The sequence below is a fragment of the Chinchilla lanigera genome, unplaced genomic scaffold (genome assembly GCF_000276665.1).
Source record: "Chinchilla lanigera isolate Chin_1 unplaced genomic scaffold, ChiLan1.0 scaffold00112, whole genome shotgun sequence".
NCBI classification, from domain to species: domain Eukaryota; kingdom Metazoa; phylum Chordata; class Mammalia; order Rodentia; family Chinchillidae; genus Chinchilla; species Chinchilla lanigera.
Window position 1 is genome coordinate 5,783,502 of NW_004955513.1, and position 17,738 is coordinate 5,801,239.

Below are 17,738 nucleotides of genomic sequence, written 5' to 3' on the forward strand. Positions count from 1 at the left end.
CTTTCTATCAGTTGGGGCCTGTTTGGAGGAGGCCTGGGCTTGCTCTGCTGCCTCTTCTCTTGTCTGGGCTCCCCACGGGGCACAGTGGGACAGTACTGGGTACAGTATAGTAGGACCACAGGGCTGGATACCCTCTGAGTTTAAGGTACTGTTTCTCTCTGTGCAGAGGGCTTGCATTGACTTCGCCATCAGCGCCAAGCCCTTGACTCGGTACATGCCTCAAAACAGACAGTCATTCCAGTATAAGACGTGGACATTCGTAGTCTCTCCGCCTTTTGAGTACTTCATCATGGCCATGATAGCTCTTAACACTGTGGTGCTGATGATGAAGGTATGTGGGCAATGATGGTGGGTGACCAGCCAGCACATGTGGAGGTCAGGATCCCCGACTGCTCTCTGTGTAGCCTTCTTCCTGCCGGCATATATCATATACCAGAGCTGCAGTTGCTTCACACCCAGCCTACACAGAGAACTTGTGGGATCCCAGTGCCTTTGTTGTCTGTGGGCTGAGGCAGTGAGAAGATTCTGGGAGAACTCAGGGGAAAAGCAAGGAGGGGTGTCCCACGCATGGGCAGGTGTGGCATCTGTCTGCCCCTGTACTTGGGTAAGAGGTCACAGTGGACGCCAGTGGGGTGTCTGGGGCCACTGTGCTCTCGGCCATTGACTCTTATTCCCTGGGCAGTTCTACGATGCACCCTACGAGTATGAGCTGATGCTGAAATGCCTGAACATTGTGTTCACATCCATGTTCTCCATGGAATGCGTGCTGAAGATCATCGCCTTTGGGGTGCTGGTATGTGTCTTGACTTCTTTTTCGCCTGTTTGTGTCCTACACTTTGCTCCCCCTGTCTTGGGTGACCTTTGGGAGCTCAGAGTTTGGATCGGGAAATTCTCTGAATCCTGAGAGGATATGTGACACTGTGGGAACTCCAGGAAAGAAGCTGCACTGGCACTCTCTACTGCCTGAGACTTGCCCCAGCATGGTCCTCAGACACAGGCAGTGCCAGAACATACATGTGTCTCTCAATTCTGCATCTTCCAGGCCAGAGGTGTCATCTGCTTGTCCCTGGCCTTGTGTTGAGATTCCATCATCCTTGCCCCTTCTTGATCAAGGGCCACCATCTACACCAGTTGTCAGCACTAACTGCTCTTCTTTTTCTCTAGAACTATTTCAGAGATGCCTGGAATGTCTTTGACTTTGTCACTGTGTTGGGAAGTATTACTGATATTTTAGTAACAGAGATTGCGGTAAGTAGCATTTCTTACCTCCCCTCTGGGGACCCAAAGTGGTTTCCTTGTAGAGGGTGTTCCCTTCAGTGCATCTCCAGGACAGATGGATGTACCTCTCCAGAGGTGGAGCTTGGGGATGGGTGTTGTGTGTCAAATGCTCTTTCTTGGATAAGAAAGTAGCTCCCAGAGGTCTTCTAAGCTGGTGGTCTGAGAATCCTCTGGAGCTCTGTGGTAACAGCTGACCAAGGAAACATCAGTCTTTAAATTTGTGCATCTAATGTATACATATCTAATAATTTAGTCTCAGAAATACACACATCAAGCCCAGTAAAGTATCAGGTTTGAGAGATAGATTGGTTGGTCAGTCAGTCTCTGTCTGTCTGTCTGCCTACCTAACCTGCCTACCTGTGTCTGTCACCTGTCTATTTATCTGGAGATATTCATGTCAGAGGAGTAGATTATATCTGAAAATTGACCAGTGATGGGACATAAACTCACCTCAACAGGGGTCAAAGAATCTGAATTTAAAATTTTTTTTTTAGTGCATGACATTAAGTTGGAAATAAATACCAGAAAATCTCATTTGTTTGCCTCAGTTTGAACTTTTGGGAGCAGATGTGTATAGTTTACTTCTTAAGAAAAAACCACTGGGACCATCGCTGGGGAAGAGGAGGAGGATCAGCAGTACCCCATCTTGAGCCATATTCAGGGCAGCGTTTGGGTCATCCCCCAGGGCACCTCTGAGATGGGGTGGGTCACCCCTCAGGGCTGGTCCTGCAGGGAAAGGGAGCTATGGATTTTTCTGCCTCTGCACTGCATGGGGCTATAGGCTGTACCAATGCTCAATTCTTAGATACCTCCTGCTGCCCTGAGTGTAGTGCATATAGGCATGACAAGCTGAGGGGCCCTGTGTGCTATCATTTAGGACCATGATGTGGAGTATAGGCTCTTGTCTGGCCCTACTCGGCTCTACTTACACTCATGCTGACTATGTTGTGTATTCTTCTGAAAGTCCTAGCCAAGTGCTCTGGAAGACAGATGAGCTCCCTGCCATATTGGTCTATGTGTAGCTGATATCATCCTCTTGTCCCTCCACCATTCCATCTAGAGCCTGTCACCTGGTGAGCCTTCTCCTGCTCTGGCTAACCTGATTAGGTGCCCAAGACCTGCTCACCATTCCCTTCTCTGATTCTGGCTGCTGTGATAGTTGAGTCACAGTTAGGACTGGCCGTAGAGAGTATCTGGGAAGGCACGATGGAGCCTCTTGGCAGACTTCTCCCTAACCCATTATGTAGCAACAGCTTTGCCCTTCACAATAGTCAGGCTCAGGTACTTTGGTCAGTAAGAAAACTCTTTGCATGGCCTGCTTGTCATCTGGCCAGAGGATTCCCATGGCCAAGTAGCCATGGCTTTGCGTAGGCCCTGATCGTAGCTTTCCCTCCCCCTTTGAATGAGACCTGTAGATTTGCTCAACCTAAAGTTGTAGTGAAGTTGAACACTTACTCCAGTTCTCTGGAGAGTTGGTGAGAGAGGCCACCCCTGCCTTCCAGATCCATACATTATATTGATTGGGCACCATACTGTCCCAGTACTGTCTGGTTGTGGTTCACCTTGCAGTGCAGCACTTTAGCCTTCTGAGGTACATTGCCAGCCCAGCATTTTATCTGTGCTTCGGATTCTGTTTCAACATTTTATCTGGGTGCTGTGGTGGTTGAGACACCAGTGGATCATCCTGTGACCACTGATACCTTTGCTTGCCAGGAGTTGATGTTATATGGACTTCTGTGTTAGTCAGTCTGAGGCCAGCTTGCAGAGCTTTGTGCAGGCCAACATGCCTGGGATACGGTGGTGCCCAGCAGAGGAAAATCACTACCCTCTCTAGGTGAAGGGTACATGTGGGTCAGCATACCACTGAGTGGCCGGTTGTAGCTTCCTGGCACTGAATAGAGGCATGCTATGGGTAAGAAGTCAGCACTGGCCAGGACTAGGTCAGCCTTGTGATGAACTTGGCCATCATGGCCACTCCATTCATGGTTCTGTCGTGTGCCTCTTGGGAATGGTGAGGACAGAGGCTGCCTGGCATCTGTCATTCACTCATCCAAATACTTTTTCTCCTATGGTCCTAGGGATTGAACCTAGGGCCTTCAGCATGCTAAGCAAACACTCTAGTTCTGAACTATATCCCTAGCCCTCTGTATTTTTAACATTTTGACACAGAGTCTAGCTGGGTAGCCCAGGCTGACCTTGAACTCAATGATCCTCCTGCCTCAGCCTCCTAAGTAGTTGGAATCACAGTATGTACCACCATGCTCAGCAACCAACAGTTTGTGTTTTTAGTGACTCTACAGCCATGGTTGCACTCTTGTAGGCATCTGTGTGCAATATAAAGGCCTGCATATCATGCCCATTCTAAGGACCATCAGTATGCCTCTTCCCCAAACACCATTCTCATCAGTCTCTGGACCAACTTTCACCCCTGCCTAGTATCCTGGAACCCTTAGAAGGCAGCTGCTTTGTTCACACACACAGTGGCTGACAAGGGTAATGCCTCACCACTGTCTTTCAGGCTATTCCTATGTAGAGCTCTAGTGAGGCCTGCAGTAATACATCAAGGCAGTCCATCCATAAACCAGTTCTTCTCTGGGTCACCCCTCCTAATTGTAGTGAGCCCCTCATGGAGCAATGGCAGGGTGAGCTGAAGAATACATTGATGTAATGGATATATGGGCTGGTTGCCAAGGAATCCTCAGCTGGCAGTTGGTGGCCACCATTAACCTGAGTGGTGTCATGCTCTTCTCCCCAGAGTATCCCTGTGCTGCCATTCTGGGAACCAGTCAGCTGGTGGTATATAGTAGATCCTTCTAGTGTATTCACCTGTACCTCATTCATTTATACCCAAGGTGAGAGAATCAGCATTTTCATTCCTGAGCATACCAGGCATTATTGTCACATTGCTTACCACCCACAGAGGAGAATCTAGCCTGTGAACCATCCCCAGGGGCCCCATCTTTAGTCTGCTTACAAGGGGCCAAGTGTCTTAGGGTCAGAACCTGTGACCCAGGTGTGACTTATTAGGATATGTTCCCAGTAATACCTGGGAACCTTGGATGAGGAAGGGAGCCAGTGTCAGCTCCATGGCATACTTTTGGTTTAGAAGGTCTGAGGCAGGGTTGTGACTACACACAGGTACGAGGAAGAAACAGTAGGATGTTTTGAACAGCTTTGGCCAATACATTTGAAAACTTAAGTAGATAAATTACTAGAAAAATATAAAGAGTCAAATCTGACAAGATTTAGATGTTTTATTAAAGTATTAAAGGAATTGAATCAATAATCTTCCTACAAAGAAAACACCCTAGTGTTATGGTCTTGCACAGTGTGTCTGTATCTAAATTACAAGGAAGAACCACTCCAATGTTAAACAACTTTTTGAGAGAATAAAAAAAAATGAACATTACCTGACTGATATTAGGTGTCTAGTTTGTTGTTTATTTAATTTTATTTTGAGGCATGGACTTGCCAGGTTGGCCATGGCTGGGGTCAAACTTCTGAGCTCAAGTGATCCTTCTGCCTTAGCTCCCCAAGTAGCTGGGAGTACAGGCAAGTACCACTGTGCCTACCTGCCTGCTATAATCTTTACAACAAAATTTTGAGAAAAGAATATAAGGAAGATCATAATATAAGAATATAAAGAAGATAATATGAGGAAGATCATAATCTACACATGCTAATGGTGGAAAATCCTACACAGTATATAAGCAAACCAAACCCAATAGAGTACAGAAAAGAAAATGTGAGTCAGGCTTATTCTAGGATTGCAAAATCCAACTCAGAAAAATCTGTTCCTATAATTTACATTGATAGCTCAAAGGAGACCATTAGTGTGATTGTCTCATAGGTGCAGAGAGGACATCCAATAAAATTACAATTTTTAATGATAAAAATGACTAGCAGAGTTATTTACTAGATAAAGAGTATCAAGAAATCCTGTATAGATATAGTGGTGAAATTTAGAATGAATTCCCTTTAAAATCAGAAAAGGGCAGTGATGCCTCTTATCACTTCTTCTTTTTAACATTGAGCTTTTGCGGGGCTGGGGATTTAGCTCAGTGGCACAGCGCCTGCTTAGCAAGTGCAGGGTCGTGAGTTCAGTTCCTGGTACCTGAAAAAAACAAAAACAAAAACAAAAAACAAAAAACAAAAAACACTGAGCTTTTGGACCTGGCCAGTTCAGTAGGTTAAGTGTCAGATCCACAACACAGAGGTTTTTGCCTGTTTTGTTTAATGTCTAATGCTTTGGAGCATTAAGTAAATACTTAATGAATAGGACTAAATAAATACATAAATGAAATAGGTAAGGATTAGAAAGGGAATAAGCAAAACTATCATCATAAATGCTGTTATTATCTAGGGTAAAACCTAGGTTAGTCTTAAGACTATTTAGAGTGTTTAGCAAGGTTGCTGAATACAAGATTACTCAAGTAAGTCAAATGTATTTCTTTAAAATATCACTGGGCCGGGGATATAGCTCAACGGCACAAGCGCCTGCCTGGCAAGCACAAGGTCCTGAGTTCGATTCCCGGTACCAAAAAAAGAAAAAAGAAAAAAAAAACCACCAATTCTGACAGTAAAGCCCACAAAGTATGTGTGCAAGATCTTTATGTGGAATTTTTTTTTACTTTATTGAAATACATTAAAAATAGATGGACAGATTGTCAGTTTCATAGGATTATTGATATCCTCTAAATTGATTTGTGATTCAGTGCAGATTCAGTGAAAATACCAGTGTTTTTATTTTCTTTGGAATTTCAAAAGCTGCTGTTAGATGTATGAGAAAGATGGCCCCCAAGCAGTCAAGATACTTAAGATGAACAGATGAGGCTGGGCTGGCATGGGAGGGATTTGCTCCTGCTAGTGATGAGACTTGATATAAAGCTAGGATACAAAGACCATGATACTTTGGCTCAGAGATTGCTAAATAAGTAAGTAGAACACATGTGGGTGTGAAAGACTAGGCAAGAATAATACCAAACCTTATAGCAGTGGAAAGAATCAAGAGCCTAGAATCAAAGCTCTCGTGTATAAAAAGTGATATAGGACAGAGAGGACTACAGCTCAATGGGAAATGGGTTAACACTTCAATAATCAATGTGAGTGTTAATTGGTGTCAGTGTAAGAAGTGATTGGATTTCAGTTTATACCATTCACAAAAAATTATCCCTTTTAAATGGATGAAAGACGTAAATATAAAAGGCAAAATTTAAAACTTATAGAAAGAAAATACAGATTACCCCTAAGACCTTGAGACAGGACTGATTTGCTAAATAAAACATGTAAAGCAACAGTCACAACTGTTAAGAAAATCTGTCAAATTAAGAGTTTTTGCCCATCATGCCTGTGCTGTGGCTGCATGTCTGAGGGAAAAGAGCAGCGTGAGTAAGCATGAAATGAACATGGAGGCAGAGGAAAGGGGCATGGAGGGCCTTGCTATCATACAGAACTTGGGCTTCTGTCATGCATGAGATAGAGTGGCAGGCCTTGGAGGAGGGGTGATGTGGTCTGACTGTGAGCACACCCTTCTGGCTGCCCTGCAGGGGATGTGGCATGGGGACATCCTTACCAGTTAGGAGCTGTCTCCATTGAGTTCTACCAGAAACGGAGCCTGAGATGAACTGGGTGTGAGTTGTTCATTTGGGAAGTGATCTCAGGAACATTGGATGGATGGTGAAGTCAGAGAGGGCATGGCAGAGACAGGTGGGGGTTACTGCCATGGTGGCAAGAGCGTAGTCTCGCTAGGGAGCCCAGAGTCAGTGTGGGATGTTCCCAAGCATTCTGTAGTGAGCCAGGGGAGCTGGGGGAAGTTTTTACCAGTTGCTGTCTATTGCTAGGTGAAGACTTCTGTGGGTGAAGGACAAAGAATGTTGAACCTTTGACACTTCTGGCCTGGGTTGGGAAAAAATGTAAACCCTGAAGTTAGCATTGGCCCTGAGAGGGTGAGCTGGGAGCTGTGGTGCTGCAGAGCATCCCTGCTGGCAGCCAGGCTATGGGAGCTGGATCCCAGATGAGAAACTTCTGAATTCAGATATAAGTAAAAGTTAGAGCAGTAAGTGGAGCAGATGTGGGTGTAAAAGACTAGGCAAGAATAATACCAAATCTTCTAGCCTGAGTGCTTGGAAAAATGGGTTACTATGAATCAAATGGGAAAAAATGTCAGGTTTCCAGGGGAATTGTCCAGCAGGCAGTTGGACAGATAGGCTTGAAGTTTGGAGCAGATTCATGCCAGTGACAAAAATTGGGAATTATTAGCATATGAAATGTTTTCAGGTGTATGAGACTGGGTGAGGTCAGTAAAAAGCGAGTGACTGAGCTGTGGAATACTCCAAGATTTAGTGACTTAGGAGAGGAGCAGGACCTAGTGAAAGAGGCTAGGCAAGCATGCCAGGGGAGAGCAAGGAGGTTTTCCAAACAACTGGCAAAGGTTAATGTCCAGAATGTGCAAGGGCCTCTGTGAGTCAGTAATAAAAACAAAAACAGACAAGTGGAAAAATGATCAGAAGGTACAATTGATTAGGCATTTTACAGAATAGAAAACATAAATGGCCAGTAAACCCAGGAAGATGTTCAACCTTGTTTATAATTAGCAAAATACAAATTGAAAGAACATTGAGATGCCATTTCACCTGCTGATTTGTCAGATGTTGGAAATTCTAACAATAGCAATTGTTGACAAAGATGTGGAGATCCAGAACTTGCCCACACATCTGGTGGGGGTGTCAATTGGTAGAACTGATCTCTCTGGAAGAGTTGACAGTACTTAGAAAGTTGGTGGTGTATCCACCTGCACCTCCACATCTTCCCACAGGTGGTTGTAGCAGTATTTTTCACGGTAACTGACACTGAGATGCCTGAGTACCCATCAGTGTAAGTGTGCCAACTGATGGGTGTCTAAATATACAGTGAGAGCAGCAGGCATGTATATGAATGGCATCCACACCTGTAAGATGCCTCTCAGAAACAGGGTCTGCTGCCAGCACAGAATTTGCACAAACTGTCATTACAGAGGCTAAGAACAAGCTGGCAATAATACATTCTAAAGATTTTGGTAAAACTGTAAGGGTAAGCAGTTACTGATAGGAATTAAGAATGGCTGCTGCATTCAGAAAACAAGGAGCAAAAGAAAACTTCACAAGGGATGCAAATGTTCTACTCTTTAAGCTGGATGATAAATATATGGATATTTATTTTTCTTTAATATATTTACACATATTGTTTTGGTTGTATGATGTTTCATGGTTTTAAAATGGTAATTAGACAAGTTAATTAGAAAATAGGAAAAAAAAAAAAAAAAAGCTTAAACCTGTCATTTAAATGAAAACCAAGAGGTGGGCATGGTGGCATATGCCTTTAATTCCAGCTTTCAAAATAAGGATGGGGATGTAGCTCAGTGCAAAGGCCCTAAATCCCAGTACTCTGTGCGTGCGCGCGCGCACACACACACACACACACACACACACACACACACACACGCACACTCCCCCCAAAACAAAATAGTAATTTTAAAAAAGAGATCAATTTGTTTTCATTCCACCAGCTCCTGATGCTGTGGCATTACCCAGGTGGTTTCCCCTTCACTGTGTGTGCGTCCCACCCAGAAATACTAGGCCCAGTGTGGTTTCCAAGGAGAAGGCTGGCTGAAATTCTGATACCTATGGGATTTCTTGGAAACAGGAATCTTTATTCATCCAGATAAAGTGATGTAAAGTTGTAAGAACAGCTCTAGGGCATTCTGCATGTGTTAGCCTCCATTCCAGAAAAGAGACCTCCAAACTCTTGCCTGTAGAGGGAGCATAAAGAGGGGGGTCTGGAAAGGGGTTGTGGGCTGACATCCCAGACATGGACAGCTGTGTTCCCACAGAGGCCTTCTGCAGTGCAGGCAGTGGAAATAACCCATTGGTTGTGTCAGGCCTAACTTCAAGCAAGCACTACTTGGCAACCACTGTCCACCGTGGTGCCTGGCAGAGATGGTAGGAAGGAGAGCGAGAAGCTGCCTGGTTTGCAAGCTCAGCTGTCCTTTGGCCACTATTGCTCTTGGAGCTCAGGTCATCTTCCTGTTCTGCCTGAAGGAGAAAAGATGAAAAGAAAGCCATCATGTGGATTGGTGGTGTTTGTCTGTGTGTTTGTTTTTCATTTGGAGCCACTTCATATGTTTACTTGGTGAATGCACTTTTTTTTTTCGGCAAAAATATGAGTGTCAGTTTCCATCCCCAACTTGAAAATCAAAACAGAGCAATAGTCTTAGCAAGGGCGTCTTTAGAGAGGGCTCCAACCATGCACAAAACTGACATTGATGTCTTTGCCTGGAAATAAAAAAAAAATAAGTGTCTGTGAGTCATCTTTGGATTTGCATTACAAACAATGCAAATGGGTGCCACTCTGCATAGCTTACAGATTTCAAAAATATGTTTTGATTTGATGCATTTTAAGAAAATACGCAGTTAACTAAAAATCCTAAAATTTTCTAGTTAAGTATTCAGAGTTTGAGTTTTTGCTTGTGTTGTTGACTCATTTTCTCTTTTGTTTTCTGTTTTGTTCTTGATTTACCTTAACCTACCTGCTGACTCACGCCACCCAACCAACATACAATGCGAAAACCCATGTCTCCGTCTGTATGTTGCGCACCTGCTGCTCAAACCACCCTAATTTGTAAATAATACGCAAATACCCATCCATGAAAACATCACATATAGGAAACGGTTGGTTTCATGACTTTAAATGGTTCTTATGATGCCTTCCTCTGCCTGCTCTGCTCTCCTCTCATTTCTGGGGTTCCTGCCATTGCCCTTTGAGGCGTGGCTGGATTCTGCTGCACTCACTCGCCTCTGGCCTCTTGTGCACTCTCCCCAGCACCCAGGATCCAGCAGGGGCTTCTGAGGGCCTCCCGGAAGCTGTGTGAATCTAGGACCAGGCCAGGGAGGGGAGGTAGGCAATTCTGCGGTGGTGGTGGGTAAGTGCCCAGGACAGATTTTCTTGCCAAGCCTGGCAGGAGGAGACTGGTCTGGGTCCCTGCAATTCTGTGGTTTCTGTTACACACTTACCTCCTCTCTGCTGTCCCCATCTTGCCAACACCCAAAGAAGGTTCAGCTTTGCGCAGTTGGCCTCTGTGAAGTCCCCTGTAGCAGCTCTCCTTCCTGAGCAAGTCCTTCTACAGGAGTCAAATTGAGGGTACAGGTTTGGAGATTTGGACTCGATGATTTGGAAGTGCTATGAAAGGCCTGAGTAGAAGCAGGGGTCCTGCCCTAGTAGATAGCAGAACCCAGGGCTTCCAGCCATGTGTCACTAACCTATAGAGTGCAGGTGCACCTGGGCCTTCTGCCAGGTCTTCAAGAATTTTGAGGAGCGAGTAAGGGTGTTTGGTACAACTCAGCTTCAGCTGTGGCTGGAAATTCATCTAAAGGAGCAGGTATTTGAGGTTCCTTCATAGAGGCGGGAGGTTTGTCATGCAGGTTTTTACAGCTGGAGAGGGAAGCTTGAGTTTTGAGAGAACAGCACTGGATGCTGCAGAAGTATCCAGGCCATCAGCTCAGGCCAGGGAGCTGCCACCTCTTGTGAGGGCCCTTCCTGCCCACTTTTCCTTCTCCTCCATCTAGCACACATGACCAGGTGTGTGACAAGTGTGTGTATGCACATTTTCTTTCCTTTTTAAATCCATCAGTCCCCACTAGAGTGAAGGCAAGAGAGCAGCTTGCTTACAACTGCAAGACCTCCTCTGGCATGGTGCATGGCCAGCAGTGTCCATGGATCTGGGTTGAGTGCCCAGGTGACGTTCAGGAGCAAGGTCTCACACCCTTGTGACTGGCCAGAGGTCGTGGTGGCCTTGGGTGCCAGGTCTGGTCCTGGCTGGGGTGAGCTTTGTAGGGCAGCGTCCTTCACAGTTTGGCACATGTTGTGATTCTTGTCCTTGATTATCTCTTACCGCCTGGACGTGGATGACCCTAGTGCCTGAGCATGGTTTTCTGTGAGGGGGCAGAGGCTAAAGGGTTAGGTGATGTCCCCTTAAATGAGTCTTCCTTAAATAGAGTGATGTCTGACTGAAAGTAAGGTGACAATAAGGACCAGCCTGGCCTTGAACTGGGTGTATCAGCTTCCTGTGCAGCAGAAACCACAGACCCTGGGAGGATGTGGCAGGTTGTATCCACCTCTGAGAGGTTGGCCGAGGCCAGAGGTGATGGTACATGGTTTTTACAACCCTGTGCTTGCTGTCCCCTTCCATCCTGCATGTGAAGTGCCTACGCCATCACTGTGTGTGGGTGTCTATAGCTGTAGCCATCTATCTTCACAGCACTCCAGGGTTGCCTGTCTGTTGCCAGGCAATAAACTCTCTCCTGAGTACTCAGCTGGGAGAAGCGGGTAGGAACCTGTTCCCAACACAGGCTGTTATGTGTCCCCAGTTCAGGTCCTTTAGATGAGCTGTTGTTCTTCACAACTCTTGCTCACCTGCTCTGTCATCTTTTATCCCTTATTTCATTCCAGGAGCCTTCATTTTCCCCATATCTTCAGGAAATCCTGTCTGTGCCAGCTGTCCAACTGCAGATGACTTTGAGCTGGGCAGGCTCAGAGTTGTTACAGTCCCTGTCCCTTCAGACTCATCTGAGCATGTGCTTTCAAAGTGGAACCTCAAAGAGGTTGGACACTTGTCCCCCACCCTCTGCCATTTTATACAGGGATTGCCTGACCCTGAACACAGTGTCCTATACCCCGCCAATCTGCTGAGGGTGGGCTTGTTTGTGTCTCTTCAGGCCCCACAGTGAACCCTGAGCATTCTTGGGCACCATGAGATTCTCTTTCCTCAGCCATGTGGGTCAGGGAGCTACAGGTGCAGCAGTGCCCCTTCAAACATTGTGGCCTAAAGCCTGTCCCACCTTGCTGATGTGGACAGTGGGGCCTCTTGTGCCCCCTGAGCCTGCTGGCATTTTTCAAAGTCAGTTCCACCTCCAGGGTTCCCACATGCCACTTGGGTCCTTCTGGGTAGCTTAAGTCTCCCACTGCAGCAACAGACCATAGACCCTGCCACCCTGGGGGGAATCACAGAAACCTTCCTCTGAGCGTAGAGGTGGCAGCTAGAACAGAGATGTCTTAGAAGTCAGTGTGAGACCCAATCCTCACCTGGCCAAGACAGGCAGCCCTGGAGCATCTACCCAGGTGTCCCCTAGCCCTGTGCTTGCATGTGCTCTTCCTCTACTGCTGTCTCATTCAACATCTGTGTTCTCTTTTCTCTTTATTTGATCACTGAATATGACAACACAAACGTGTGTGAGCCTGAGCTGCTTGCATATTAAAAATACCAAACCGGCAGGAGCCTGCCCTCAGACCAGGTACCTGGTTTTGAAGTAGATAGGCAGAAAGTGCCTGGCTCCGTGGAGCCACACTCCCTTGAAAAAGGCTTGCCTATAATTCAAGGTACCTGGCTGGGTAAGCCTCACTCCCAGGTAATCTTTGGAATCTGGGTTTATCAGTTTATCTCTGTGCTTGATTTTGAGCAGCACTAGACAGTGGGGGTTCTCTGGAGCAAAGACCTGGGGACTGAGGGTTGCACAGGTAGTTTCCAAGGCAAGAGCTGCACAGAGGCTGTACCTACCCTTTCTCTGACAAGAGCAGCCCTGGAGGCGGCGGCTGGGGTTCCAGGCAGGCAGGGACTTCACTGGCTAAGCCTGGAAGGGAAGGGTGGGCAGGGGAGTCCCTTGCCAGGGTATCCCCCTGGAGAGGCAGTCATTTTCAGCTTGTCACCTAGACAGCTTGGCTATGTCCTGTGAGAAGTGGTCACTATTGTAGGTCTCCAGGTCATCTCCTCTCAGGCTCACCTGGCAGCAGAGTTGCCTCAGGGAGCTTCTGTCCTTCATGATGGAGGGTAGCCCTAGATTTGCTGTATAAGAAGTGACGCACAGTGACAAGCTTTTCTTTTGAAGGCTTTTTGTTGGCCAGTTGCTGCTTAGACTGTGAAGCAGTAGCTGTTTTGGTTTCTTTTTAAGCACTTGTCCTTGAGACCACAGGGACTCAGGGAGAGCTCGTGGGGTGGAAGCAGCTTGCCTGCACTTTTGGGAGGTGATTTCTGAAGGTCAGAGAGCAATCCTTCTTCTCTGCAGAACAACTTCATCAACCTCAGCTTCCTGCGTCTCTTCAGAGCTGCACGGCTCATTAAACTGCTCCGCCAAGGCTACACCATCCGCATCTTGCTGTGGACTTTTGTCCAGTCCTTCAAGGTGAAGTGGGGCGCCAGGGTGGGACAGCTCTCTGCAGGTCATTTACGTCCCTCTTCGTCACCTTTCCTGCCCCACCCCAGCAGTCCCCTCCTTTGGCAGGTTGCATAGGAATAGGGCATGTGTGTCTTCATTGGCACCTGTGGTCCTATTGCAGTTTATAGAAGTATTTTGAGTGACCTATAGATTATCTTGTGAATACCCACAGAAACTCTTAAGGTGAAGTTTATAATCCCAATTTATAGGTGAAGAAACAGGGCTGTCCTTTGGCAGAGGGGTCTGGTAGTCAGGGGGTAGAGCTATTCCAGGCTAAGATCTGTGGGTTCTCAGACACAGCTGGGAGCTGATATGCCTGTGTCTCCAGGCGCTGCCCTACGTGTGCCTCCTCATTGCCATGCTGTTCTTCATCTACGCCATCATCGGCATGCAGGTAGGTGCTATCTGCTTATACAGTACTATGCCTGGGGCTCCTGTTCATGGGAGCATGAGGGCATGTATTATGGTCATTAAATGGTGATAATAATAAGCTGACACTTCCTGAACATTTGCTGTGAGCCAACTACTGAGAGACCTTGACCTTCAGAAGCATTGTTTCAGGTTGGGAGGCACCAAGGTTGGGCTGCTCCCAGTGTTCCTCTTCGCGGGAAAGACCAGTTCTCTGCCTACTTCTGGCTCTCCAGAAAGCCGTACTGCAGTGTTCTTGAGGGTAGCCTTTAGGCCCAGCAGTGTTAGGGTGTTGGGGTGTGCAGGGCTGGATTAGAAGTAGATCCTAGGATGCAAAGCAGCCTCCTGGCCATTCTCTTAGACTGGTAGGGATGAAGGACAGCTCCTGACATATCATAGGAGATGCTATGCTTCCAAGGAGTCCTGCTGGGGCATGCGAGTAGGATGCCATCAGGTCACTGTACTTTGACAAGTTCAACTTGCATAATTTAGCATATCTTTATTTTGCCAAAGAACACTTTGTAGCCATTCCAGAGGTGGGTATTTTAAAAATGTAACAGTCTAGCTATAGAGCTTAGGCATCTGGTCACTTCCCAACAGCAGGAGTGGGAGACTGAGTGGTAATTTATGATTGGAAGTCCCAGTATCTTAAAGTTGAGCTGATTCCTAAACTCTGATTACAAAGATTGAAAAGTTCTTCTACTTTAAAATTTGCTGAGATTTCATACTATATATTATATAATTTTGCTTTGGTCTATGGATGTACAAGAGCATGTATGTTGCTGATCTTTGTGGAAAAGTGATAGTTTATAAGTTTGCAGCCAGCTTCCAGGTTTTAGGCTGAGTGTGGTCCTTGATTCATTTGTATTTTTTACCCTGAATAAAATCAATTAGAATGTATGAAAAGCCTGTTCCACTATTTGCACAAAGGTTTCAAAAGAAATTCTTCAGTGAACTCTCAGAGCTGTTACAGTATAACTCCTGATTTGGGATAGTGACTAAGCATGACCTGAAATGGATCTTGTCCTACACACAGTAGAGCCAGGCCCCCTCCCAGGGACAGGCTGGAGCTGGCTAATGAGGAACTCAGGGACAGAAGTTTTCAGCTAGCAAGTGGTTGTGGTAGGAATGCACACTGGACCCTGGCAGCCCCCAGGTGGCATAATACACCCTCTCTTGCTCAGCCTCCTGCCACGGCTTGTGGGACTTGCTATGTCAGAATGCTGTGATTCTCCATTTCAGGTGTTTGGAAATATTGCCTTGGATGACGACACCAGCATCAACCGGCACAACAACTTCCGGACGTTCTTACAAGCCTTGATGCTGCTGTTCAGGTGTGTTGTATGGTCAGCCCAGGCCAGTGTCCATGCTTCATCAGGATGGAGGAGGGTGGGTGCCACATGATGACCCCCTCGCTGCACCCCCTGCCTCCTGCTGCTTCCCCTTGGTGGACCTTTCCAGTTCTTTCTCTCTGCTCATTCCTTTCAAAGGGTTCCTGCTGTCTGCCACAGCCTCAGGACAGAGTGTAGAAAGCCCGCCAGGGAGAGAACTAGGGATCCTTGGGCCAGCCTGCACACCACTGCCTTGTTTCTGTTCCCTGGTGACATCATAATGGGCTTCAGTGAGGCTAGGGGGACAGGAGATGCTTGGCAGGGTCTTGCTTGGGGTGTTGGTCTTTAGCTTTCCTCCTGTAGCTTTACTGATACAGGGGTGGCGAGGGTGACGGAGAGATAGACTTTAAAAAGAACAGCTGTTGACAGCAGCTGCTCAGTGGCCCAAGGAGCCCAGTAGGCCAGAGCTGCTTGTCTGAATATACTTCTGCCACCCACCCTCAGTTCCCGTCCCCTGGATGCAGGAGCAGTAAGGCAGGAGGCCGGAGCAGGAGGCCCTTGGCACACACTTTAAGGCCTTCAGATGCATCCTTGGAAGTGGGGCCAGTCCCAGCTGCTGTTCCCAGATAGGACATGCCTCTGTGGACTAGACACTGACCTGCCTCATTTGAGTGTGACCCTTCAGGCAAGAAGGAGGGCTGAATATGTTTTCCTGCCTCCTGAGTCTCTCTCATTTTGCCACTTATGATCCTGGAACAGGGGGGAAAAAGCTTTTGCAGGAATTTATGGTGAGGATACTGACATTAGGCCCTGCCTTGTTTCTTTATACAAATATGCTGGGCTGCTGCAGAGCTAGCCCTGGGGCTGCTCCAGTGCCTTGCCAGTGCGGCAGTTTCCTGGGAGGAGCGTAAGCTCAAACCCAGACTTGCTCTGCCAAGCTGCCTGGAGAACATTTTCTGGTTCTTGCTTCTTTGCATGAGATGAGCAGGTATCTTCAGGTGCATGTTTTCTGGTTCTTGCTTCTTTGCATGAGATGAGCAGGTATCTTCAGGTGCATGCTTTCCCCAAATGTTTCTCTGGGTTTCAGTTGCATTAATTTTCTTTCTTCACTTATTCTGTCAAATGCCACAAAGATTGGAGGCAAACCTGTGATGTCAGCCTTAGTGTTAGGTCTTTGTTCCTAAAGAGCTCTGTCAGTCTGGGCTGTGCCCAAGGTGTTGGAGGAGGGGAAGCTGGAGTAGCCTGAGCAGAGACAGAGAGGGACGAGGCTGGGAATAGAGTAGGCTGCCAGCAGCCCAGAACTGAGCAGTGTCAAGATCCATCCTGCCTCCCATCATGGCTGCTCAGGAAGACCACGGTTGCCTGGCCCCAGCTGAACAGAGAAAGCTTGGCTGTTTCGTCAGGCAGCTGAGCTGATGGGCAAGATTTTGAGACAAGGGTGTGCAGCAGCTTGGGCCCAAGCAGCTGGAAAGGCAGAGCCCCGCTTCTTGAAATGAAGATAAAGATGGTACAGGTCAGGAGTCTGCTAGGCCAGACTGCTCACTGTGGCACTGATCCTAGGGCAGTAGACACGTAGTAACTACTTCTCAGGTAACAGTCAGTTTAGAAATCTAATGTCAGAGGAGTCTTTTGAAGAAGGAGTCATCTGTCACATAGGCCTTGCCTATATGTGGGGACCCAGGAAGTAGGGGGCATTCACCCAGCTCTCCAAGGGTCCAGCTCCCTCAGTTCATGGCTGGTGTGCTGCAGACCTTCCCTCCGGCCCTGCCATGAGTTTACACCTCTGCCCTTCTCTTCAGGAGTGCCACGGGGGAGGCCTGGCACGAGATCATGCTGTCTTGTCTGAGCAACCGGGCCTGTGATCTGCATGCCAATGCCAGCGAGTGTGGGAGTGACTTTGCCTACTTTTACTTCGTATCCTTTATCTTCCTTTGCTCCTTTCTGGTAAGACCTGGTCATTGTGCTTGTGTTTGCCTGTCTCAGTTTATCTTGAGGCTCTGTATCTGTTGGTCCTTGGCTTTGACCCATACCATATCGCCAGTTGATCCCATGGTGACGGCCTCCATTCCCCCAGAGCCAATGACTTCATTAGCCCTGGAAAGAACCCAATGAGAATGAGCTCCTGCAGGCTCCTCATTAACCTCCATGGGAGGATTAGGTTTTCAGGGGGCAGTTGCCTCTTGGTGTCCAGCTGCTAGGAAGGTGTCCACTGTGTGGTGGGATGTGGAAAGCAGCCATCATGACAGTGGTGTGATTGGGTCAGAGAGGTGGACTGATGGGTCCCAGCAGTGTGGGTCCTACTCTAGGTCACTGGGGCCCTGCAGCCTTGGCACAGGGGTGTACTGTGATCTGCTCAGTGTTTCACAGCTTAGCTGTGGTGAGGGAAGGGACCACAGAGTAAGCAGGGGGGCAGTGGCTTAGAGTATGGGGACTGGGATATATTTTACAGGTAGAACTAACCTGATGAAGAAAAAGAAAA

General features: G+C 47.3%; 1 protein-coding gene across 3 annotated transcripts in view; it reads left to right on the forward strand.

Annotated features, from left to right (window-relative positions):
- Cacna1b (calcium channel, voltage-dependent, N type, alpha 1B subunit) overlaps window positions 1–17,738 on the forward strand; it is a gene marked incomplete at its 3' end in the record, with an annotated part of 168,180 nt that overhangs the window by 128,587 nt on the left and 21,855 nt on the right. For all 3 annotated transcript variants that reach the window (XM_013506726.1, XM_013506728.1, XM_013506727.1), the window contains 8 exon segments: window positions 167–331; window positions 683–793; window positions 1,165–1,248; window positions 9,978–9,983; window positions 13,371–13,487; window positions 13,849–13,914; window positions 15,171–15,262; window positions 17,059–17,203. In XM_013506726.1, the coding sequence (XP_013362180.1) occupies window positions 167–331; window positions 683–793; window positions 1,165–1,248; window positions 9,978–9,983; window positions 13,371–13,487; window positions 13,849–13,914; window positions 15,171–15,262; window positions 17,059–17,203 (786 nt within the window).